At 41.6% G+C, this 27,645-nt stretch overlaps 1 protein-coding gene across 1 annotated transcript; it reads right to left on the reverse strand.

The window, feature by feature from the left end:
- Positions 1-865: 865 nt before the first annotated feature.
- ppap2d (phosphatidic acid phosphatase type 2D) lies at positions 866-27,545 on the reverse strand. The gene is made up of 6 exons (XM_041778492.1): positions 26,682-27,545; positions 5,028-5,185; positions 4,596-4,888; positions 4,435-4,492; positions 2,599-2,775; positions 866-2,372 (listed from the first exon to the last, which is right to left on the reverse strand). Exons 1-6 carry the CDS (start codon positions 26,887-26,889, stop codon positions 2,268-2,270), a joined length of 999 nt encoding a protein of 332 aa, XP_041634426.1. The 5' UTR covers positions 26,890-27,545; the 3' UTR covers positions 866-2,267.
- Between the last annotated feature and the right edge of the window lie 100 nt (positions 27,546-27,645).

Consider the following 27,645-nt stretch of genomic DNA (forward strand, 5'->3'; position numbering starts at 1 on the left):
CTGCTCAGTGGAGCAGCTCGGTCGCACACACCGCAACACAAGACAATAACAAAAAGAGAAGCAGATACAGATAGACAAGAACCTGTCACACAGGCACCGGTGTATACATTGCCCAGGAATGAAACGTGTCTCCTTAGTTACAGTATTATAAAAACAAAACAGGCCTGAAAACCACCATTACATTCCTTCCCACCCTGACACCCCACGCCCAACACCCTCTCCCACCCCGTTTGGTCTGCCAACGGCTCCATTACTTCCCTCCCTTCATTACTGGGCCACAGTTCCTGCTCATCTATCCCCCTTACCTCAGCGTTAAGCACAAACCTATTACTGTAGCTCTGCCTATCTGTCTGATCTGCTTCTTCTTCTCCCCCCTCAGCCTGGAAGTGGATCAGAGAGAGAAAATAAGGAATAAAAGAAAATGCCTCAGACGCCCCAACCTGTATCTGGTTAAGCATCTCCATGGTAGCATGACCCCCTGAAATAGCCCATCATGCCTCACTGCACTCAAAAAGAACCGGGAGCAAGGAAGGGGCAGAGCAAGGAAGGGTGTGAAGGAGGGAGTTGTTGGAAAGAAAGCATGAGTTCAGTGGAGTGGTTTCTTCCAAAACAGAAGAGGTTAAATCACTTATCATTTCAGTGTTTATGTTTTGTTTCAGCTCAGTTATACTTACCTCCTTACAGCGTCTGGTATCCTGTTTTAAAAAAAATTACAGCTCTGTTGATTGGTGTGAGTCTGCATGCCAGCAGCCAGGATGACATAAATATTTTGACATTAAGATTAAGAATGTGAGCATGTAGAAGGTATGAGAGAGGCTTCACTTTCCAGTTTGCCAACACTTTAAATAACAACAGGAAAAACGTTCAACATTCATTTTATTGGTTTGGTTTTTTGAGTACAGTGGTTATTTCTGCCCTTGTGGCATTCACAGACAAACACAAACAAATTATAACAATAACTGGGAACACAAAAAAATATAGCTTTCTGATAATATCTGTGGCTCAGTCTAGTAGTTACAACAGATACAATAGTAACTCTCCGTACCTGATCGACACAAACGTAAATACAAACACTTAATAAACATGTAAAAACGGTCCAAAACTGGAACTAATACTTTTGAAATTCTGTGTGGTTTATAAAATGACATAGCTATTTACATTCAATTTGAATAATTATCATTTCAAGAAAAAAAAGACAAACAAAAGTCTATGAGTCTGCCATTAACAAAAATAAACACTGATTATTCAAACTTGTGATAAAATACATAATATTGATTACAATTAGAAAGTTCCATTATGTACGTTCAAGTGCTATTAATAAAGATACACAGGAAGCCTCGCTGGGTGGCGGCTCCTCCTGTCAGAGTGGCATAAATCAAGGTGCAGCTCAGAGAGTCTGGGGGCAAAAGTCTAAGGTTACAAAATTCAGTCAAACCTCCACCTCTGAGACACTGTCAAAGTGGTTAGTACAGGAAAGTGATGGTAAAAGAGAAGGTCCTCCACATCACTACCATGGTTACACAAAAAGAAAGTTAACATTGTATAACAGTACAAACACTGTTTTCTCTGCATACACATTGGTTATAGTTATAGTGATTTAGGCAGTCTGATTAGAGCAGTGGCACCTACGGCCACTAAAGGTAAAGGTGGTTAGAAGTTGAAGCCAGTGCTTGTTCCTTATCACTTCCAGTTCTGTCACTTGATACAGAGCTGTTTTTTTACATCTGAGGTCTGATGGTCTCAGTTCACAGCTGCTGGGGGATGATTTCCAAGCCGAGCAGAGGGTTTCATAACAACAAAAGAGGCTGCAGTTTTCTCCTCACTCACCAAAGATAAAAGAGTTAGCAGTACAGCTAACAACATACTGAACAAATGCCTCTATGACAAAAAAATAACAGGTTCAAACTGGAAACTATTAACATTAGCAGCTTCTAAAAATCCTCTTGAAAAATAGACTTTTTATTTTTTTTTCATATATAAAAAAATATCGGTAGTATTTCTATGCAGTTCTTTTCACTGGACGGCTTTGACTTACAGTCAAATGTGCTTCTTGTGTTTCACATGTGTGATTGTGTGAACATGTTAGATTACTGTGTCATGTGTGATTGCTTGCATGTGTTAGATTGTACTCTTTAATCATATTCTTCTCTTAGAGTGATTCCCTTTCTCTCTTCTTTCTCCTTGCGTGTGCTATCTGAAATTCTCCCTGTCCTCCTGCAGTCCATCTTCACTTATCGTCTGATTCCTGGAGTGATTGCACGTGCCTGCTAACAGACTGTTTGCTGGCTGGACAGTGGACTCTCCAGGGAAATGCTAGTGGGAGACAGGTCTGGACGGGTGCAGGGTTTAAACATGGAGGAGATGTAAAAGGCCTGCAGGCACAGACATAAAAATACATTAGGAAATATACATAGACCACACATGCTGTCAATCACTGTCTGTTTATAAACACTATAAGAGATCAGATTGAGGCAAATGAGGGAGAGAGCCTTTTGTTTAAGTTAACTCCGTCAACAGAGAGCAGAGAAAAACAAACCCTGTGAGGACAGAGATAAGTGTTTTTAAAAAGTATTTATGCAACAGTGATGTTCCACTTACCACCCAGTATGCAGTGAGCCCGCCTTGGATGAATCCTGTGAGGACGTCACTCGGGTGATGACGGTAGTCAGAGATGCGGCTCAGGCCGGTGTAGATAGCGATCATCACTAAGAGGAACTGTAAAAGTGGGCGCAACAGGCGTGCTCCTCGCCAAGACAACCGTGCCTGCAGGTAGAACTGCAAAAAAAGAAGATAAATATTGTTTTCATGTTGTTATAGACTTTATAATCACAGGAGAAAAGTGAAAAGCATGTAGGCTCTTGTGTGTTCAAGAACACCCTGCAAATATAAACTGATAATAAAATCCTGATGATTTAAAGTCTTTGAACACAGGCGGAGCTTTTGAAGTAAAACATGGACATTCAATTAGTCTGCTACCCAGAGGGGAAAGACAAGCTTGGCATGAGTCCATTAACACTATCTAAACCCTATTTCCTCCTTTTGTTCATCCTCATCTCCTGCACCACCACTGCGGTGCAGAATGGATGTTTGTGTCTATAAAATTGGGGTCACAGTGCGAGTGTGATACAGCCTTATGAGGTGGCTGGAGGTCTGTCTGGACCCGACAAACACTGGGGCGCACGTGGCCTACATTCCTGCAGTGAGGTCGGCCCTCTTTGCTCCTCTACGCTGAGAGCAGGTGTCACTGTTCCTGCTTTAAACACTAGCAGCTGGCTGCGGCCTGGGTAGCATGTAGCTGCAGGTTTGACACAATCTCTGGAGTCTGCTAAAACACTAGCTAGGATCAAACTTGCATGCCAGAGTATGTGATTGTGTCTGGGTTGTGCATGTGTTTGAAAAAACAATCAAATGCGGTGTGGAGAGAAGAAAAAGGAGGATAACTGAGCAAGGCTGATGTTTTTCTCCCTCTCAGGCTTCTATTCTTTTATTTGTCCTATTCAGTCTCTCTATACTCATCCTTGTTTGGCTCTTTATGCTCAGAGAGGAGCTGCTTTTCATTTGAATTGTAAAGAGTAGAGTGCAAATAAGGTAGGCAGTGAGTCTTCTCTCCTACATTTGAATTCTAGACAGTCCACACTGCATTCACTTGTCCATTAATTTCATAAGCTGCCCAGAATTGAATAATTAAGTTTTCGTTAGCTGTGATTTAAGGGTTAATGAGTGAGCACATGATGAACATGGACATGAAATGGTTAATAATGTGCCTTTGTCTCCCTCTAACTGTCGTTTCTCTCCCACAATGCACCAATGAGCAGTGGGTAGTGCAGTGTAACAGAATGAGCAGAATGAGAGGGATAAAGAGGGGGGTGGGGGGTGGGATGGGGGGTTGAAAGGGTTTTTCTTACTGAAAGAAGCCTGTCGATCTCTCAGCAGGCATACTCAGCCCTCCACCCCCTACTCTAAATGAGGACCACAACAAGGCTTCCTCTGTCTGTGGAGTCTCTTCATCTATTCATGCTCGCCGTGGAAAACATTCTCCCTCATTCTCCAACTCCCCCCTCCTCCCCTCTGTCCCACCATCTCTTTCAGTGTGAAGTAGGATGCCTTTGGAGAATCGCTGCACTCAAAGATCTCCTCCCTCACGATCAGGAAGTGTGAATATATCCAACAACACATGTCTGTGTGTGTTTGTGCATCTTTAATAAGCTTATCTAACTAATAGTTCCACAGAGTGCTCTTGACCTCCAGGGAATATTGTTGTGTCTAATAACTGAGAAGAAAGTGAGAGTTGTGATATTCCCCAAACGCTGAAAACACAATGTGGAATACTGTAATTGCTCAACACAAGCTCAGGTGAAAGTGAAGGTCACATTCCAGATGGTTGTTTGTACATGAGTGTGGGTGTGTGAGTGTTTAAGTGGAGATTTGACTTACTGCCAGGTAGAGCATGGTGTACATGGCGAAAGAAGCATGGCCGGAGAAAAAAGACTTCCTGAAAGAGAAGGCCAATAAAAGATGCCGATGGTTACACATTAACTGAATGAGTTAAGCACCTCAAATACACAAATTCAATGAATGTCTGAGCAAAAGCACACCTTGCTTCTTCCACCATCTTTGTGTGGTTCGTCCCACAGCGAACCTGTTCATCTGGCACATAGCTGCCCGGAGTGCAGTTTATGGACGCATATGTGATGTTACAGACGGACAGGAAGTTGGGCCGCAGGCGTCCCACACTTAGCTTGGCCATATTGGTGAGAGACATACCCACACAGCAACCAAACATGAAGCTCCCCAGCTCCTTGTACAAACAGGACACATAGCAGTTTCGAACGAAAGCTCTGGAGTGTACACCTCGAAAACGCACGCGGTAGCATTCACCCAGGGCGATCTGAGAAGGACAGAAGACAAGACAGACTGGTTACAGTACAGCTAAACAAATACAGGAGCTTTTAAGAATGTTTGTTTAACTAAAACATGCATTCTCCTCTTTATTAACTCACTGTGCCAATACCTTACAACTGTCTTACCGTTAGGCCGGTGATGATTATGCCCCCAGCAATAAGAAGGCTGTCAGGGATGGCCTCTCTCTCGATGTAGGGATATGTGATGCTAGAGTCTCCACAGAAGAAACCTCGCCTGTGTGCATACACTGCCTTCAGCTCACACGCAAAGAATGGGATGGAGGCTGATGAGATGAGGGAGGAAAAAAAGAGGAGAAAAAAACAAAAGATGGCTTGATGAATGTCTGAGTATGTGGTCTGTGCAAAAAAGATAACAGAAAAAAGACAGAGACCGCAACAGGAGCATGAGGGGAGCAGCTCTTAAAGGTGTCAGTCATCTGGTGACATGATTTCCAGATTCCTGGGGGATCAGGCATTCCACACATAGCTGCTACCAACAGCGGATCAGGGAGAAGGGGAGATGATGGACACAGAGAAGACAGACGGAAAGATGGGAGTGATCGAGGAGAATTAGGATGAGGCAGAAGGAAGAAAATATTAGAGGGTGTGCTACACAGAAAACCTTAAGTGTGCCAAAAATGGAGGAAGGGCTACAGCAATATCTTCCTTCCTCAAATGAAAGCTGTAACTTTTATTTGATTGCAGCCTATCTTAGATTAACAAATGCCCTACATTTGTGCTTCCTGGCTAGTCACTAATTATATGATGTCTTTATCAGGTGAAAGAGTGTCAAGGTCTGGCACACACACCACACAGTCATTTGGTTAGAGTTCAATAGTTATAAGTTGCACAATAGATTAATTACCAACAACAATCATGTGTTGCTTTCCTGAAAAGGGCCAGATGCGCAGAGCTTCTAATTTACGGGGTACTTGAAACTAATAGGCAATAGCCCTGCATAATTCTGCCCGGCCTGCTCCTTTTCTTTGTCCCTTATCCCATGTCCCCTCGTCACCCCATGGAATGCAGCGAGAACATGGGACTAATCATTAACCTCTGTGCCTCTTCCTGTCATCCCAGGCCTGCTGGTTGGCTGGAACTCACGCAGTTCAAAACACTGCTGCTGCCAGGGAATCTCTCAGACTACGTGACTGACTATACAGGCTTAAATTAGGAAAATAAGAACAACTAAAATTCACACTAACATGTTTAAGATAAAAAATAATTGAAAAAATATTGACTGAAGAAGTGCAGGACATGAAGACCTGACTTGTTTATGTGCAATTTAAGATTTTTCCACATTGGCTTTCTTACTGTTTAAGCCCTTTTCTGTATGCTTGCTGTGACAACCATTGAGTTCACCAATAAAACTCAGCCTCACTGAACTGATAAAATGTGATAACAAAGGGGAACAATCTATATGTTGAGGCTATCAGCACACAAACATGTAAAGAGGCAGCTCTTCACAGCCATGTGAACACAGCTAAGAGAGATAGCCAGACTAGATACGGACTGTCAAAAGTTTGTGTGAGTGGCCTCTAAAGTCAAAGTCATGCTGCCCTTTAAAGAAAGACAAAACAAAGATAAAAAAACAGCCCACTTTCATATATTCTAAGAGGGGCCTTAGCAGGAAAGTAGTGAGGGAAGGAGAGAGGGAAACATGTTGTCAGCCGATAGCAGAAGCTATGACGCCAACAAAGAGAAAGACGGACAGAGAGATAGGAAACACCTCTTATCTGACCCCGATCTTCCACTCATCTCATTCAGCCACCGCATTAGCAGGAAAACACACACATATACATTTTTCTCAGGCACATGATTTACCAAATACATATTTCACATACAGGTCGCAGGCAGAAGCTGTCTGTGTTATACCCGTGTTATAGAAATCTTCCTGAATATGGATCAATATATAGTTGCAAAAAAAGTATGTGAACCCTTTGGGATTTCTCGGATTTCTGCATAAATTGGTCATAAAATGTGTTCTATCTTCATTTAAATCACAACAATAGACAAACACACTCTGCTTAAACTAATAGCGCACAAAAAATGATATGTTTTCATGTTTTTATTGAACAAAACATGTAAACATTCACAGCGCAGGGTGGAAAAAGTATGTGAACTTTTGGATTTAATAACTGGTTGTCCTTCCTTTGGCAGCAATAACCTTAACCAAATGTTTCCTGTAGTTGCAGATCAGATCTGCACAATGGTCAGGGGGAATTTTGGACCATTCCTCTTTACAAAACTGTTTCAGTTCAGCAATATTATTGAGGTGTCCAGTGTGAATCGCTCTCTTAAGGTCATGCCACAGTATCTCAATCGGGTTGAGTTCAGGACTCTGACAGGGCCACTCCAGAAGGCGTATTTTCTTCTGTTGAAGCCATTCTGTTGCTGATTTACTTCTATGCTTTGGGTTGTTGTCCTGTTGCATTACTCATCCTCTGTTGAGCTTCAGTTGGCGGACAGAAGTTTTCCTGCAAAATGTCTTGATAAACTTGGTAATTCAATGACGGATTGCTATCAATGACAGCAATCCGTCCAGGCCCTGAGGCAGAAAAGCAGCCCCAAACCATGATGGCCCCTCCACCATATTTCACAGTTGGGATAAGGTTTTGATATTGGTGTGCTGTGCCTTTTTTTCTCCATACATAGCGTTGTGTGTTCCTTCCAAACAACTCAATTTTGGTTTCATCTGCCCACAGAATATTTTGCCAGTAGTGCTGTGGAACATCCAGGTGCTCTTTTGCAAACTTCAAACATGAAGCAATGTTTTTTTTAGACAGCAGTGGCTTCCTCCGTGGTGTCCTCCCATGAACTCCATTCTTGTTTAATGTTTTACTGTCTGTAGATTTGTCAGCACAAATGTTAGCATGTGCCAGAGATTTCTGTAAGTCTTTAGCTGACACTCTAGGATTCTTCTTCACCTTATTGAGCATTCTGCGCCGTGCTCTTGCAGTCATCTTTACAGGATACCTCGCCTAGGGAGAGTAGCAACAGTGCTGAACTTTCTCCATTTGTAGACAGTCTGTCTTACCGTGGACACATGAACATCAAGGCTTTTAGAGATACTTTTATAACCCTTTCCAGCTTCATGCAAGTCAACAATTCTTGATCATAGGCCATTCTGAGAGCTCTTTTGTGCCAGGCATGGTTCACATCAGGCAATGCTTCTTGAGAACAGCAAATTCAAAACTGGTGTATGCTTTTTATAGGGCAGGGCAACTTTAACCAATACATCCAATCTCATCACATTGATTGGACTCCAGGTTGGCTGACTCCTGGCTCCAATTAGCTCTTGGAGAAGTCTTTCGCATAGGGGTTCACATACTTTCCACCCTGCACTATGAATGTTTACATGGTTTGTTCAATAAAAACATGAAAATATATCATTTTTTGTGCGGTATTAGTTTAAGCAGACTGTGTTTGTCTATTGTTGTGACTTAGATGAAGATCAGAACACATTTTATGACCAATTTATGCAGAAATCCTAGAAATCCCAAAGGGTTCATAAACATTTTCTTGCAACTGTATATCTAAGTTTAAGTTTCTACTTTTTTTTCCCCCACAAATGCCAGTTCATCTTACCATGTACACCATGTAATGCAGTTAGTTAATATTACCCTTAAATGAACTCTTAGGTCATATTTTACAGTGCAGGGGTCCTACAATGCTGACTTGTGTTCACACTGGTGCCAATTTAGTGAGTTCTGATACTGTACAGTCTAAGCAGCGAAGGAAGTACTACTTTAAATACAACAGCAAACAATCAGAAATCAAATTTATGTGAGATTCTTTGGTACACTGGACCAAACCTGAACTTTCTGATTAAATGTGCTGTTTATAAAATGTCAAATGGTGTAGGGCAATGACACTTTTGGATTCTTAATACCCAATCTGATGATTTCTAGGACATTTAATACCTCTGTTCTATCAGTATACCACATGGTGATACTTATCATAATATATTTTCAGGTTTGCTTACTTGATGTGAAACTCTTTTCTTATTAAAAATGAAAATAACACTTCTTCTCAGGGAGGACCTGTCAAAATAAAGGAGGCTTGCGCATATTTTGAGTGGGCAGCTTGGTTGGCATGAGAACTGTAATGTGGACAATCACAAACACAAAAATCATGATTATAATTTAAGGCTGTCAAGACTTATTGAGTTAATCATGATTACTCAAGGCCCACCATTAGTGCACTTTTTTATAATAGCAATTAATCACAAGCTATATTGTCCCTTTCAATAAACTTTGGTTAAGGCAGGTCAGCCTCTCCCTGCAGCCAAAGTAATGTAGAATAAGTCCACCACTTCTCCTTTATGTGGACACGTCAAAGTCATCTGAACCTTTTCAATGATCTCTTATTTCATTTTCAGTCCATAACAAGTTCCTTTTTCTGTGATCAAGGTTATGTTCAAATCTTCAGTCTACCAATAAAAGCAGGTCTGTATCTAAACAGGAAGTCAATAACCCCTAGTTCAAGACAGTAGAAAAATAAAACACACAAAAAAGTTTAAAATGCGAAATAGCAGAATAGAATAGAGATTATTCACGATTAAAATGTAAATCTTTTTACAGCCCTATCAAAATCATATAAAGTTGGCCAAAAAAACAATGACTTGATAAAGACATTTTGGGCAATTGAAGCCCCCTCACAAGTAAAAATAAGACTTTTAAACACTATTTATGGCCTTAATTTCCAAAAGTCTCATTTAAGACTCTTTAAGACTTCAAGGACCAACAGGATTCCTTCTAAGGTCAGACTGTCAATCTTTTCTTAATGCTACGTATATTACATAACACAACACAAGGAACAGTAATATTATAGAAACTACTTGTTCTAAGTTATCCTGATTAGTTATTAAGAGCTCAGATTGTTGCAGTATAAGCAAATAATCCAAATGTCCCTTTTCATTTTAATCTAAAAATAATTATCCTGCATGAAGGTTTCCTGATTCCTTTCTGCCATCAACATAATGCACTCTTTTAACCTCCTAATCCTAATCCCCTTATCTGTGTGTATCATACATTTGTGGTCTTGTTCAGGTCTGGTTTTAACTTAGCGAGTGTGATTTTTTTTTTTCCTGTTTGTTATAATACACTTAAAGGTACAGTTTGTAATATTTCACCAAGTAGGATTTAGTGGAAAAAAACATAGTCAAAATGAAACAAAATATTTATAATTTGGCCTATCTAAATAAGTGTTTTATCACTTGAATATATACAATTTTCTTATCCTTATTAACTTAGAATAAGCCTTTGGAGGCGGGTCTACAAATTTGCCATCTTGGATTTCTCAACCATACATGTTAATAAAGGACCAAAGACAGGACCAAATAACTGATATGCATTTCTCAACAGTCCACTTGTTGGTGTTGCTTCCTTGCCTGACAAAATGCTTGTTTGCATGTATTTGCATGTGTATGATGGTGCATGTGAATATGTTTAAACAATGTGTGTACATAAGGAGGGCTAGCGTGCAGGACTGTGCTGTAGATAAGTATATATTTGTGGACATGATCAGGGATGCATGCTATTGGATTGTTGCCAATATCCAATATGCCAATATTTACAAATTAATTTTTAGCCGATACTCATTTTGATATTGTTATTTAAATGTAGTTCAGACCTAAAACTCAGTCCTTAAAACACAATTTAAAGTTTGAGGATGAACAAATTAACAAATTTCTGTCCTCCAAACAAACTTAAAAGTGTAAGGAACGATGATGAATGAAGAAAAAAACTTCCACTGACATAGGTCTGTTGGTTCAGCCTAAAAACTCCAAAAACTTTTTGTTTGTACAGCCAGTATTCACAGATGGTATAGACTGATTTTTCAATCCAGAACATTAGTTGTGAATATCAGTAGAAATGTTCTTCTCTGCCAATATTCATACTTCACTTTTCATGCTAATATCTGCCGATACTGATAACATGCTAATAATTTAGTGCATCCCAACAATTAGGCTAATGCAGCACCAAACCAATGCCAGAAGGTGCCAGCTACCTGTAAAAGCGCAGTGGCATTCCCATATCAGCCAGCTGACCATTCCCATCCTTGCCCTCCTGAGCACGACAGCCACCAGTCAGCGTCCAGGACTACAGTAAGTCTGGAAAGACCAAGGACTGAAAGACTCTGACTTTCATCCACATGCTCAGATAAAAGGAACACCACACTGTCTTGCTGAGAGAACCCATGAGAGGCATCTGGCTGCAGACCTCGAGCAAACCTCTACGCTGTTTGGGGAACCCATCGCCCCTTGTGCACCATTTTTTACGTTAGAAAAAACACCAAGAGAGCATAGCTGAGAGACGAACAGAATAGCAGACATTCTGGCAATTGTTTTAGGTTTGGGGCTCATTCAGAATGCTCTCACAGGTCTCACAGTGGGCCCCCCTGTGTGTGTGGCACCCTAGTTTACCACCTAAACATGATGGTAGACTTTTCTGATATTAACTCCTGATACATGGTTTATAAACACTGCTGATACATACACAGCAAAAAGAGGAAGGTTGAATTGTCAGTGTTAATCATTTCAGAGTTGATTTTAACTCTTAAAGTGTAATTTGGACTCTACTCTGGGTAAAATTGCCTTCAGTGATGGAGTAATTTGACAAAGCTGATCCTTTTAGTGTCAGTCCAACTCTGTAGAGATTCAAGTTATTTGATAGACTTACATTTCAAATCTGGGGGGCAGAATTCTAACAGCATAGGTGTTCAATGCAAGGTGGGTGTCTTTATCAAGTGTAAAAAGAGCATTGGGCTGTTTGAATAATTAACATTATACATGCTTGAAATTGACACCCAAAGTGAAAGGGAATAACACACTATTGGGTTAAAAGTATACCTTGATAAGTAAAAAAGCAACACTGTAAGTGCTGAAAATTAGCACTATAAGAAAGTTAAAATATCAATACTTTCCAAAGTGTAATTTAACTGATTTTGCTGTGTACAACTGATATATTGTTGGTAAAAAAACAAAACAAAAAAAAGCGCAGAGATTTTCAGTTTGGCTGATACCAATATTTACTAACCTTGCAAAGCAGATGGATTTGCCCGTTTCTGGGTTTCTCACTAGTGAATCCATCTTGCTAAGCTCCAGTCTGAACCGTTTGGGCCTGGTTAGAAAGTGACAGGACCAATCAGCAACGAGGGGCAGTACTTTCAGGCGCATCAGAGTCGTGACGTAAGCACGCAGCAACAAAAGGCCGGTGCAATTTTGGCAGAAGTCATTAGCATAGATGCTGCTAAAATGCCAGTTTTATCAGAGCCTGATGACATTTCTTAGTTAAAAGAAGAACAAAGAGCAGCAGTGAGTTGTTTTTTTTTTTTTTTTCAAAAACGACAAAAGTCGTGTACTGACATGTCTACAGACATCATGGTTAGCGTTATGCAGCTCTCTATGTAGTTTACTCCTCGGTAGGGGTGCAGCTCGGTAGCGGATATGTCACGTGTTTTGTTGCTCTGAATGTTCATCCAGTCACCCTCCAAGTTATTTTAAAGGCTTTACCCTTTCCCAAACCCTGTGTATGAGAGGTTTACCAGATGGATGTGTGAAACAAACAAATGATGTGTCAGGTTAAATATTAACTTTTTCAAGCTAATATCTGCCAATATAAATATCATGTTGGATATGATATTGCCAGGACAGCAACAACAGGTAACAAGAGCTAAATAAGCATTATAACATTGGTATGTATCCTGATGTTCACAACTGATGCATCACTGGTGAAAAAAAGCTACTTTTAATTGTCTTTTATCAAAAATTGGCCAGTTGAGCACACATCACAGCACTTTGGAAACTATCAAAAATCTTATATACTGCTATCTAGTCTAAATTGTAAGGACCCATTGTTGTGAGTATGGAGTTAGTTTTCATAAAGTTAGAATTGTATCGTGCTTCGATTACCACCTGAGCTCCCTCTGTGTCCTCAATTGGCCACTCTTCTGTCAATAATCAATACTTTCTTCCTGCATTGACAGAGAGGTAATGGACATATTCTCCATTAAGAGCCAAAGACTCAGCCCTGGTAGGAACATGGTCTTTCTATAGGATCTTTATTGTACTTATAGAGGTCTAATGGGAAACATGTTGCTGAGCCAGATATCAGCACATTTTATGACTACAGGGCTGTAAACGCTGATGCCTTGTGTTGTTTTCCAAATACTGCATAATGTCCATGAATAGATTTGGCACTGAAGGCTAAGAACCAAAGTTCACTCCACTCAGGCAAAGCTGTTGCAAGATTCTCAAAAAAAAAAAAAAAAATCCACCTAAATTTACCTCAGCTGGAGTTGTGTCACAAATTCTCAGTCCAGAACAGTGAAGCAACAACATAGCAACAGTCCCAGAACCCATGTGGAAAGTTTCTGCAAGATCCTATACAAATTACAAGCTCCTGTTTCACAGTCAACCTCCATGCTTTACAACTACATTAAAACAGTTTTCACAACAAGACACAAAACACTCCAGAGACCTTCGCATCATCTGTCAGGCAGCTGTGAGCAAACCCCTGCACCTGGCCAAGACAGGCTCAAAAGAGAGGCAGGCCAGGAAAGCATGCTACAGGACCCAAAAAGACAAGGAGGAGGAGGAGGAGGAGTGGGCTGGCTAACAGCGCTGGGCCAAAATGTGCTGCTCGCTGGGCCTGACACTCAAAGCAGGAATGCTTTCAAATAGTCAAAAGGGATAGAAAGAAAAAAGGGAGGGGGAGAAAAGAGGGAGGGAGGAAGGAGAAGAAGAGGAAGGAGCAGAGGGGATATGTGCCTCACTCTGAGAAACTCTTCTGGTTCTAATTTACACATCTATGACCACAGCCCAGAATGAGCTCACTGTGAGAGAAGAACAACAACAACCAAGAGCAAAAAGTAAGAAAAAAAAACCTGTAGAAAGTGAAAAAGGCAGAGAACAAAAAGAGAGCAGATGGTGGTTATTCATCGACTTGCTTCATGGTCATGTTGCTAAACATCTGCTAATCAATACAGCGTCAGACTAAGAACTAGGCTAAAATGCATGGCCTGAAGGCTTGAGAATTGACAAATGGGGATGAGGGCAGTAATACTGGGGTGAGAGAGAAGTGGAGCGATGGAGCCAACAGAGATGCAGCATGGGTTTCTCTACAGAGAACAGCAGACGGAGGCGATTAGTGGTGGTTCTGGAATGTGAGGGTCAGAGATCTGGGCTCTGCTGGGACCCGCTCTGTAAACACGACCCCACCTCATCCAGCAGATACCCCCCCAAACAGACTCATAGACAGAAAAACCACACTGGGATGCAAACAAACCAAACCCACAGCCACATAGACTAACAGACAACCAAACAATCCCACCCAAAACCCACCAGCACCTCAGAGAAAAACTAGCTAACCAAATAAACCACACAAAAGCGAAAACAAGCTGGTTAACCATCACAGATGAACTAATTTGAATGCCTCCTCTGCTGTCAGACAAACAGCCTTTGCATCCTCATAGATTTGCATGACACTCAGCCTTAAGCTATCTCTAAGCCACAGTAATGGGCATCTGCTTCATCACACCCAATAATATTTGACTGCACAGTACTCGCTCTACATTTGCCCTTTGATAGGACGGATAATAAGTGAGCTGTCAACACAGGTCCATCGGGCCTGCAGCTCAGGACTGGGCAGCGTCTGGGCTGTAACCCAGCTTGTTACAGCACCCTTCAGGGGTGGTCCACCCACCCTCCCTGGGCCCCTCACCAGCCTGCATGTGCCAAAGTTTCCCAACTAAAGTTTAAGCTGCTTGTTTACCTTCGAGTCAACCTTGCAAAAAAAATAATAAGCTAGTGAACTGAACTGCGAAGTGTCGTAATTTGAATCTTTGCAAGCATGATAATCCCCCCATTACAACACTGCAAGAAGCTGTGTGACTGCCTGCCTAACATGCTCATAAACAGCAGTCTGCAGTTGGGCTGGGTGGGCTTGTTCAATTATTCATGCAATAATGACTTTCACTGAACAGAGCTGTCTCCATAAGCTAGCCTTGATCTGCTCTCCTCCATAATCACCATTTAGTTTGAGTCAGGTACTTTCAGGGCAAGTCTTTTATGTTCCACCTGATATATTTAAAAAAAAAAAAAAAACCTTTGTTTGAGAGGTCCGTCTGGGAAGAGAGTTTATGCACCATCAAACAGGCTCAGGCACACAAAAGAACAGTCTCACATACACACTGGAGTGGGCAGGTTACACTTAAACAGGGGGTGAAGTCATTCGCACCAAGGCTGTGATTATGATTGGCAACCGTAAACTAACACAATCCCAATTAAAGCACTGTGTGTTTCACTGTGAGTGTGTAAAAGAGAGCATTCTCTTAGGTGGTTCATCCTTGGTGGCCCAATCCAGGTAGTTAAGAGGTGGATAAGGGTGAGTGGTCCCCCCCTTCTTTGAGAAACCAGTTTTCATAATTGGCTGGATTGACTGATGTGTTTGGTCTGCCCTGATGGCTGCGCAAAGAGACAGATCAGTGAGAACAAAGGGAGACAGAGGAGCCATAACAGATATGGATCTTTGTTAATCATCTGCCATCATCAGCATCTGTTGCTGCTGCAGGGCTGCATACGTCTTTACGATGCCCACTGCCCTGCCTTTAAATCAAAGTATCTACAGCTCTTGTGTTTGTCCTGTTTGCAGACAAATGGAGCATATATCCTATAAAGTGGCAAACCAAAAGAGAAACCAAAGAACTAGCATTAAGTACTTGGCAAACCAAATGTTTGTATTAATTCAAGATTTTGATCAAAGACTGTGTCTGGGAATATCTTAGCCTGCTCCAGCTGAACAGAACTGAAATCAAAATATCCTTGTGACGAGATTCTTGCTTTGATTTGAATCAGACATTTGTGGTTTTAGAAGTACAAAGATTCTCTGCTGATGTTTATTACATTTTCCTTGCCAGTTCTGCTGTGCCCTGCAAATCCAGTCACGTCGTATCATGTCAGGGGCCATATTTGACGACTAAAGCCTGGGTCAGACCAAAGATTCATGACATAACAAAACCATTTGAGAACATCACTGGCGACAGTTGCAGCTGTCTGAACCGAGCCATCACAGTTTGAATTAGGTTGTCTGATAATGTAGTATCACCAAAAGCCGTTTTTTGGATGTTGCAAGCAGATAAATAGGATATGGGGAATGGAAGTCTAATCTTAATAGTCTGTAAATGACAACAAACGTTTGTTCAAAGTAGAATATTTCTTTTGATTAATTCATGTTGTGGGTTTTGGAAATGATAACATCTAATTTTTTTTTTCTAATTTTCACACAGAAACTTCAGTCTAATGCACATTCCAGTCCCCTCCATCAGCTGTTCACATAAGCAGGATGCGCTGTGCTATACTGACTATTACATGAGAAACCTAAGGCTTAATTTTCACTCTCTGACCTGAGACCATAAATATTAAAAACGTTAAAAAAACTTGTTGTGTGTGGCAAGCCCCCAGGGCAGCTGAGCAGACATGTGACATGATATGGAGGAATAGCCAATCAGGAAGCAAGCTGACTGAACAAGGAAGTACAACATCAACACAGCCATGTCAACGATAGTTAATGGCAGTGTCAGTGAACAGGAAGCATAAAGTTAGATAGACGTGAGAAATGGATGAGCAACTTGTTGATTTCTGGCAACAAAACAAGTATTTAGCATTGTGTCCTGCAAAACAGACCACAGAAAAACTCACAAGGGAGGGAGCTGGACTGAAATGGCAACTGCATCGGACTTAGCATGTAGCTAACAGCTAACCACATCAGCTTGTTCACTTTAAAGTCACATTTGACGGCACGTTTTGAATGACAAGACCAGGCTGAGACTCTGGTAGTCAGAGAACAGAATCTGTTCGTGTCTCGTTCAACTCATAACACTGTACCAAGAAAACATGAATTCAGCGATTATTTGTGGCCATGTGTGGGGTCTCTCTCTCATTGAAAAATCAACGAAGTTTTTAAAAATCTTTTTATGTGTGGCAGACTTTAGTTAGAACAATTAGCAAGCAGAGCACTTTTGTATTTACATGAACTGTGAAATTTTGCTGCCACACTACAATGGTGATGACGAATTAGTGATGAGCAGGAATCATACAGCCTGATGCTATGCATCATCAAGATGATAAATGTACTGGGGAAAAATGAGTGTGCAATTCGGCCCATGTTGTAGAACTTACAGGCTTGAAAATGTTGCAAGTAGTTGTGAGTTCAGACTTGCCTCGTCATGAATCTTCAGTTTGAAATGGGCTTCTTTAGTTGCATTAAAGGACTAATTCAAAAGACACTTTTCAGTAGAATACATGATTTGAACACAACACCCATGTCCTATCTGTTAACATAGAGGAAGTGGGGTTAATGACCTATACTGCAGCCAGTAAAGTGAGTAATAAATCTCATGGCTTCACTTGAGGTGAGGTATTCCACTTTCCATTCTTGTACAGTCTATGGTTTTGATGCTTGGAACTTAAACACTGCAAAACAAGTTTTCTATTAACTTCAAAATTCAATGTTTTTGTACCTGCACTCTCCACCACACACCAGGAGAGCTCCTGTCGGCCCCCTCGGCTGTTACTGTTACCGTTCCTGCTGGCCAGTGGAGACATGCTTCCCACAGCTGCTTCTGTTCTTTCCACACTTCACTGACCTGCTTCCTGGAGCCCAGCTCTGGAGTTCAGGGCATGAGCGGTGAGGTCTAACGTGGGCTGTCTGTCTGCCTGTCTGATTCAGCAGGAACATAAAGGGCCCGACACTCTGGTATGCACCTCAGAAACATTAAAGCAGCTCTCTGGTGGGTTCTGCGGTGTGAAGGTGAGGGCGTGCGCTGCGAGGTGAGGGCTGGCAGAAAGAACAATGTGAGAAGAACACAGGGTTGTGGTGAGACAGCAGGGGAGGTATTTGGCATGGAGCAGCCTGGTTGTGCCTGCGCTGTATGTATGGAAAGAGTTGAAGGCTGCAGGGTTGTTGTGTCTGTGTGTTTTGGTTTTGCATGAAGTTGGAACAACTTCAGAGTGAACCTAGAGAGGAAAAAGGGAGAGAAGGCTCTGGCAGGTGAAATGTGACACAATGGTAAAACAGGCTCGATGATGGGTAAGCATGCCATGGCACCGAGGGGGGCTCGCTAAGTCTCCTTAAGGGGGGGCTGAGAGAAGAGGACGAGTCATTAGTTCAGACATACGCAGTGCAGAGGCTACAGGCTGTTGGGATTCAGGTAGATACTTTGATGGGAAGCCTTGCCAAGCCCATTCAAGTTAATGAGCACTGAGGATTAGAGTAGCACACACATCTTTATTCAATCATTATGGCTAATACTATGGACCACCTTGGGCACTTATGGAGCTGCCATCGAGGAGAAGGTTGCAGCTGCCTCATTAAAAGTACATTTGAAGCTATTTGCTTTCTGAACCCTTCCTATCCTTCTCATAGTGACTTCCTCATGAGGACAAGAACAGACAGCTGTGGATAAGATCCCTCAGGCGCCCCTGGGTCTGACTTCTGACCCCTACTGTAAATCCTCTACCCCTTCTCTCTTTCCACACCTCACTCCACTCTTCTACCCAGGGGCTGTTCACTCATTCAGGCTCTCACTTGCCCCTCAGCCTCCAGGCAACTGAGGCATTGCTTAGGCCTGAGCTGGCTCTGGTGTGCTAATGGAAGAAAGAAGACGTATTGACAGTAAAGTACATATGCCTGTGCAGTCTCTCTGAGGATGGGTGCAGCTAATGGATTCCTGAACCTCTGCAATAACGTCAAATGGGAAGGAGATGCATTAAAACACTAACGAGGGAGAGTACGCAAAATCACTTCTTCCACTAGCTAATGATTTGTCTGAGCCGTTTTTAATGGCTCTCCATCTGTCAGAGTGACGCCAGCATGTTCCATAACTTCAGAGTGTGTTTGATCAGAGCCTAAAGTGCACAGCTAAACAGGCCCGGCAAAACTGTCAACAAACAGCATGCACATGGCAGCTGTAGTAGGGAGTCTACAATGCAATAAGGATGACGCATACATAAAAAAACACCCACACCCACAGTTTTACTCATGAACACACACATGCCAATACATACGCATAGGAGACAATTTAATATTTTTGGCCCTCTACACATCAACATGCTGTGACGTGCTGGCCTTGCGCTGTCTCACTCACTTGGCAGCTTTCTCTGCCAAAAGAAAAGAACGAGGAATCCTCGAACATAAACCCGTCATCCGCCCAAAACACACATGCAGACATAAAACACACACACACCTATTTACATTGCTGGAACACCTTCAGTCTCAAAATAGAGTTTGCCTTAATAAAGAGAGAGGAAAAAGAGGGACAAAAGCAGAGATTAGCTGAAAAAGGGAGCTCTTTTAGAATTCAGATCACTGAGGTAGATACCAATCCCCTGGTCCTGGCATGCTGCTTCACGTCTAAAACAGGAACACACTCTTACAGAATAGTGAGTGGTGGTTTCTTTCACTTTTAACAACTGAAGAAAACATCTGAAATAAAGGAAGAGTCTTATTAACTGTTTAACCTTAAAAAAAAAAAACGAAAAATGCTTGCGATTAAAAAATTCAAAGAGTGTCCTAGCCAAGACAGACAGCATCCAAATTTCTTACAAACAATGAGAAGCCATTCATATAAACTTACTCAACTTACTTAGACACGTACCAGGGCATGCAGTCAAATTATTATACTTTAATCGCAATTAATCTCAGAATTTCAGTAGTCTCCCTTTTTACTGCATTTTGACTTTTTTGCATTGAAACTGTTTGGAATTGGATTGGAATTTTTGTACAGTGTTAAACTAATGTTGTGTCTACATCAGACGTGAGTAAAAACATTCTCACAAGTTAATCACTTGTAAGTCAATGAAAAGATTTGAGTAGATGTGAGTTAACGCTGCACTCACTTTATTTGCATCGCACAAGGCGAATTTGTACCGTTTGACGCACCGTTCGTTTATTTGCCTGAGTCGAAAAAATCTGGACCCAAGTGAATCACTCGCGCCGTGATGGCCAATCAGCATGGAGATCCATCATTGAAGTATTTCACATACATTACCAGAGGATCTCTGTAGGACTGGCCGGAGGGAGGGTCATCCAACTGGAAAATGGAAGAGAAATTTGTGAAGTTTGTCTGTGGCTACAGCGAGCTATGTGGCACAATGTGGCTATTCTACTGGCACAGAAATAAAAAGGAGCTCACTTGGAAGAAAGACAGTGAGGAGGTTGGATTGACTGGTAAGTTGTGAAAAAATTTTGTCTCTCACTTTGTCACAGATACAAAGCAGCAATCCTCTCAGAGTAGTCAAGCTAAGCCATGTTTGTTCACAACTGACTGAAATGCCGGATGTGGGTGAAGGCAGCCCCTCCCCTCTCTTCCTGTTTAAATACAGACCTACTTATGTTTTGAAGGAATATAGAAAACCTGATGATTTTGACATTAGTTAATCATGGAAAAAAGATAGAGAATATGATTAAAAAAATAAGTGGTGGACTTATTTTGCATCACTGTGGCTGTAGGGAGATACTGCAGTGGCTTAATAAAAATGTGCTCAAAAGGACAGTAAAACCTGATTAATTGCAACTGAAAAAAAGATGTACCTTAATTAACTGTAATTTATGCATTTAAGCTGACAGCCCACATAAATACTACAAAAGATGTGATACAACAATCACATCATATATTAATCAAAATCCACGTTCAAGAATACACTAGGCAAAACATCTTCAGCCAAATATGTCTCCTTCCAAGTCATTTAACATCCCCTTAAAAGCATCTTATCAGACCAGCTTGTTAAGTTTCAGATCTTTTTATTATTCTTTCCAAGGAAAAGGAGCAGTGAACATAAATGCCTTTTTCCCCAGGTCACTTCTGACCTTTGGAACAGACAGTAAGAAAAGGTCCCAGGACCTAACACTGGCCGCTGATGGTATGAAAGCAAACCTAAAATAAATTCTGTATTATTTTAACACAGCCCTAAAATCTTGTGAAAGTGTAAAACTATTTCCTAATTAACCTCTACAAAAAGGTCAAGTCCAGGCAATCATAAAGTTCCACTGAGCTGTATGAGCTAATAGTGGGTTTTCAAGTGCCAATTCCAATTATTTCCCAACGACTCTTAAGAGAGCCAATAACTGGCTTTATTGGGGTGATGACAGAGTAAGGACCACCTGTGCTGGAGGGAAAGAGCCATGCAGGCGGGGAGGCCTGTCCCTGCGTGCTCAGCAGATATGACAAACAGCCGACACCTCCTGACCTCTGAGTGGCTGGACGTTTGATGTTGGATGCGGCCACAGGGCGCAGATTCTGTCAGCTCTCTCTTGGTTAGACCCCTACAGTCCCACCAGCAATGCATGCACACAGAAAGACACATAAGCAGACACTTTTGGCTTTTCATGCAACCTACTGACACTGAGCTGAACCAGAACTATCCATCTCTGTGGGGCATCACTCATGCATGTTAGAACAGCAACCTAAACAACACTGACTTCTTGCTGGAGTGCAGTGTAAGACAGGCCAAATGTTGAGCAAAAGCAGGATCAGATGACATGAGTCAAAGCCTCAGTTAATGTATCACAGCATTCCAAACAGATTAAACCTCATTCATAATTTCACACTGTACTAACTTTATCTACTTTTATTGGGAAGTTGCCACTGAAACACAGAGAGAGAGAGAGTGAAATCCTCAGATCATGGTGGAATCCCTCTTTAGCTGATAACATAATGACGACAAGATGCTTCAGGGTAAATTCCACAGTAACATCGGTGAATGAGCCCCTTTACAGAAGGAATAATGCTGGCGGGTCAACTGTGTGAGGGAGTCTGATGATGGCATTTTTAGTGGAAAATTAGGTTACTCAGAGATAAGAGGGTTTAAGCTAAATGAAGGGCCCAATTCATTTGTAATAAGTGATGCATTCACTACAGAATGCCCGCAAATGAGTCAAGATCAAGCCTCTGCTGATAACTGACACGGTGGTTAACAGAGCGGAGACTGACGGGAAGCATCCAGACAGCCGGTTATCTGTCAGTAATCTAATGGCTTGAAGGGGGGCAAGACAAGGTTTTACAATAAGTCATGTTGAACTTAATCATTCAATATTTAACAGAGTATATGCAGCAATTTAGTATGAGTGATTTTTAAACCTACCATGAGAAGTGTTAAACTGGTTACGAAAGGGTCTCAATTTCCCTGATGCCTATGTTAGGCCTTTCAGACTGGCAGGGCTGGTTCCAGTTCCTGAACCTAATTTTGAATTGGCACCAAAAAAAACAATTGGTTCTGAACCAAAAAGTTGGTTCTTCCTTGGGAACTGTGGCATCATCAGTGGGCGTATCACAATCTATGTTGGGAAGAAGAGCAGAAAATGGAGAAAAAAGAGGTCTGCTGATGAGACAAAAAATCTGGGCATTGACAGAAATCCAGGTGAAGCTGGAGAGTAGTACAAGGAGGGGCAAGTTATACTCTGAACTTGCAGAAGCAATAGTGAAGGCTGGGTCCAGAACACCAGACCAAATAATTAATTAACTCAAGACACTGAAGAAGGAATACCGGGACAGCAAGAAAGACTTAGTGATACATGTCCGTTATACCCTCCCACTTTGGTTCTGCTTAAACTGGTGTGAACGCGGGCTGTTTCTCCAGAAAGCACCAAGGTCGACTCCAGAACAGAACCAGAAGTAACACTAGAACCGTGTCAGTCTGAAAGCACCCTATGTGACCTAAAAAGCAACACAGACACAAGGCAGGAAGACTGGCCATTACTGTGCAGTTATTTGCAATTCCTGCCACCCAGCACACATATTACTCCACCCCTTTACATTGTCATGCAAGCTGTCAATGTTAATTTTAGATTGATCACTCTATTATCATGCTGTGGTTTTGCTGCCAGCACACACATTGTGTTGCCATTATTACAAGCGTTGAAGCCATATGTGTTATATTCATTGTTGTTGTTATTTCTATCTCTTTCTCTTTCCCTACTCCAAACCTAACTGAGCTTCTGCAGATGGCTCATTCAACAGGAAGGAAAGGCTTTCTTTCTTTCCACTGTACTTTGTAACAATTTTATCAAGTACATTGCTCTTGGTGAATTAACGCCCTGTCCAGACCTGCTTTTTTGTGAATGTCTTTAGAGAACATTTGCTTTGACTTGCTTTGACTTGACTATCTATAAGCAAAAACTGACTGATTAACTGATTGATATAATTCTAAGATTGTGTTGCTCATGTTTGGAGAAGGAAGGGAGAGAAGTATAACCCAGAGAACACCGTCCCCACAATGAAACACAGCGGAGGGAGTTTTAGACTGTGGGGATGCTTCAGAACTGGGAACTTGTAAAGGTGGAAGGAATCCTGAAGAAAGACGCATTAGATTTTGACAGAAAGCCTCAAGCTGGGTCTGGGTCATCTTGTTTGTCTTCCAACATGACAACGACTCAGAACATACGTTGCTCCTGATGAAGAACCTTCAGTGAACATTATTGACTGGTCTGCACAAAGTTCTGACATAAATCGCAATGAAAATCTGCTGGGTGAAATGAAGACCAAGGTCCATGACAGAAGACCATCAAATCTGGAGGAGCTTCAGAGATTGGCCAAACAAAAATGGGCTGGGATTCTTCAGAGGACGTCTTTGAGACTTGTTGAAAACTACAACAAACAACTGCAGGCTGTTATCCAAAAATAAAGAGACACAACTGGCTATTAGCATAGCATAGCATAAGCCTATTTGGAGAGTAGGAAACTTGGAAAGAGTTAAGGAGAATGTATGAGCACAGCAGCCACAGGTCTGATTTGGACCTGGGCCACCTGGTTGGAGGAGCCTTTAAGCATATGGTGTGACCTACCTGCTCCATAATATGTCTATTTAATCCATAAAATACAAAGCAAGATAAGCTGTTTACAGTCTTTGGAGGTCAAAGAGGTTTTTACTTCCTAAACGCACAACATTGATGTTGGCCTTGTAGGATCTCTCTATGTTGCTGTCTAATTTTAGCAAAGACAAAACATTTCAGTGAAAGACTAACTGAACTTTATTAGCAAAAGTCTATTACAGGATCTGCTAGCTGAAGGCCGGACTATATGCGTATGTAACCAGGGCTTAAACGAGGTTGTCATTTTATATTTATTGACATTAACCTGATAGCCACAACCTGAAACTGTGGTGTCCTAACAATACAAGTTGTGTCTTGCTTTCACCTGCTTTCAAAAGAAATTCACACACTAACTAGATCAATATCTTCATAACACCATGGCCTCTGTTTGGTTCTCAGAAGGCAGCCAAAGGACACAAAGAGAAAGTTCTTCTTCGCAAAGTTTGTAATATAAAATAACACAGGATGCTTTTCAAATATAAAAAGAAGGTGAGTCTCTCTGACTTTTCAAAAGTGTCTTCCATCACGAGACTCACTTGCTCTTAATCCCATCAGCTGAGTCCATCCCGAGGCTCAGTGACTCAGTGTCAGTGTTGTAATCTAGTAATATGAGGATGAGAGCAGTCAGGCTGTAAATTTATGAGAGAGAGTGAGTGGCGTGCTCAGTGTGTGTCCAAGGAGAACTGAGAGAGACTATTTCCTCTGTCGTGCTTACTGATGCTGTGTCACTATACCACTTCCTAAACACAGAACAAAGCTGCTGAGTGTACAGCTAATAGCATACCTGCAGGGGTCAAGAATAACACGACAGTGAAACTAACCGCCTCACGCTGTTGTTTTTCATTGCCAGGCTATTTCTCTTGCATTAACTGCCAACCAGGTGGAGACCTGTCCGTCTGCCTAGACGGGTTCCACCTCTCGTGTTTGCTGCCGGTCCAAACAACCACTCTCTCACACAACACTGATGTTCCCTTCCCTCTTATTGTCATGCAACATAATGACATAAACATGCAAGTCTATATTTTTTCATCATTCTTCTCTTAGTATGACTGTCCAGCAAGGCAGGTGCCCAAATGAAACTGGCTACCTCAAGCAGAGTTTAAGAGGCTTTCACACAAATAAACACCATACACTGAACAAAGTTTGATTGTAATTAAGAACTTTTGCTAAAGTCCTAACAAATACCAACATTGGCATCTCAGTGGAATAGCCCCCTTTTGACAGAAAATTCCAACACAGCAATTAAAAGAGTGAGACTGGTTCTTTTCTGGCTTACAAACCTCTGACAGCTTATACCTGTGGGTTTGATAAAATAACACTTCACATTAAAACTGAATGATCATGTCTTTAAAATTAAGTTCAACAGAATATAAAGGGATGCACAGTGGTGTTGGCATATTGGTTTCAGCAGATAACAGCTAAGAGAGTTAATAATCATATTTGTAGATATGAAAACTTATGCTGATATTTACAGCCAATTTATCGGCCATAAATTCAGCAGAATGTACAAATAAGTTTGTGCAGTTTAAGGCAGAATTAATGGACATTCCTCAACTGAGGCTGTTCTCTTTTTCCATCCTCATTCCTTAATCTCAATACTGTTAAGAAATGAGGATAAAGGAACATTATCTCAAGGTTTGAACTGGGGCTAGATTATTTGTTTGCATTCAAGAATGTGGATCTTGTGTTATTTTGAGTACAATGTCATAGTTCTATCAGGACACCAAAACTTCTTTAAGAGAAGTGATTTTACTGAAAAGGCAATTCTTATACAGGAGAAACTTGGGGTTCTTTAAAAAAGTGTATTGGTATCAACTTAAATGAATATGGAAATATTGAGAGGCATCCGGCTTCTCGATGAAAAGTTAATAATGATTTACAACTAAGAGGACACAAAGAGATAAAGTTAGAGGTCTTGAAAAGACTTAATATGTCTATTTGATGGATTGTATATATACTACAATCAGTTTTATGCTTTGTAATGTTGTTGTCTTTGATCAAAGAATAAAAATCTTGCCCTACTTCTCTTTATTACAATGATAAAAATTCTGGTTTTGTGGCTACTGCTTGGTTTCACAACACAGAATAACCTCATATGAAGCCTTCACTGGCCTACTCAAATGTGCAATAACAAATGACTGAATGAAATCTAATTAATTACAAATAAGCTATCAAACTATACGAGCTGAGGATACACTTGGCACCATGTTTTCAGAGAAGCTCATTTGGCCACTCCTTTGTTATGATTCTGTCAAGGATCTTGTGTTATTGTCCACATGCTGCCTCTTCCTCTTGAGAAATTTATTAAATTATAAGCCTTTGCAGCCCTAGTCTATGGCTGAGCACTGTTAATTATTTGTGGCTGGTTTTCAGTAATCCTGCAGTGAGACGCTAAAGCGCTCAGTGAAAAGCAGGCATTTTCAGCACGACAACAGAAGCACGGGGCATGTTTTTCATCCCAATTCCCACGTTCTTCTCCCGGGAACTTTGGGGTTTCCATGGGAACAGATGAATTCCCGGGACAACTGTGCTCCTGCCAGCTGAGCCCCCCCTACTCCCTCTCTCTCTCTCTCTCTCTCTCCCTTCTGCCCCCACGTGCACCGAGGGGACCGAGCTGAACGGTTTCTGCCTTTTTGCACAGTTTCCATTTGACTTGTGGAAAAGTGCTTTGCAGCTTCGTTAACTTTACAAAACCCCATATAATGTGATTTTCCTACCGAAAACAAGCTCCGTTTAACCTCCTTTTGACCCCTACAAAGTAAATATAAAGTACTGAACTGTTGACTTCTACACCAGAAGACAAGCTTGCATGGTTGTGCAGGTTTTTAAAACTTTAAAAGGGGGTTCAAAGTTGTAGAAAGGTAATAATGACTGAACTACAAAAACGTTAAATTAAATTGACCCATCTTACCGACAAAGAGACATATTACATCCAAGCCGACGAGCATCTTCCTCTTGGTGCAAAGCGATGTTTCCTCCTCAGGTTGGGAGAGGAAATGTTTCCCAGCACCATTCTCCTTCCCTTCCCCGGCCCCTCCGCTGTCAGCTAACCGCAGCTGGAGCTCTGCGTCCCGGGGCAGCGTGCTGCTGTTGGTACCGGTGGAGTTGAACTTTTGCATGTCTTTACTGAAATAACTTACTGACAACTTGTTCCAAAAAGTAGCTGCAGCGAGTCTCTTTTGCCTTGTCTAGCTGGCGAATGGTGAAACTCACAACTTTTCAGTCCATCCGTAGTTGGTGCAACAAATCCATGTCAACGAAAGTTTGACAGCAGCGGACCCCGGTCAACCAGCCAACGGCTAGTCAATGAGGTAGCCTGACGTCTAAGGTTTAACAACAAAAAACATCTACAGAAGAATAAAAGAGAGGTGGACGCTTATTGGAAATAGGTGAAAAAAATATCCGAGTTACCTTCAGAACTATACAAGGTCCCTAAAACTTCTTGTAAGTGGGAGCGCGGTGTACTCTGAGCTCTCCAATCGTCCTGAACTACCCAGCATTCACGTTTACGTCAAAAAAAGAAAGACAAATGGCGTGCAGGACAGTTGGCTCACACTTTCAAAATAAAAGCCTTCAACAATTGATGTAGTTGTCGTCATAGACCTGTAACTGCGACGCATTAATTTGGTTGGAAGACTGTACTGTTTCCGCTTAATATTCAGTGTAGCTTGACCCAGATGCAGTTCCGAAGAGGCTCAGTGGCAAATCCCATCAAAAATCAATGTGTAACGATGAGGCTGGAGCTCACAACATGGACCTGACCTGACAGCTGTGTAACGACTGCCCCTTCTCATTGAGACGTCTCATGTCCTATTAAACTGACCCACCCATGTGGACACGTCCCACAAAGGCAACAGTTTCCACCCTTCAAGATA

Source organism: Cheilinus undulatus, linkage group 21 (genome assembly GCF_018320785.1).
Source record: "Cheilinus undulatus linkage group 21, ASM1832078v1, whole genome shotgun sequence".
In the NCBI taxonomy this organism is placed as follows: Eukaryota; Metazoa; Chordata; class Actinopteri; order Labriformes; family Labridae; genus Cheilinus; species Cheilinus undulatus.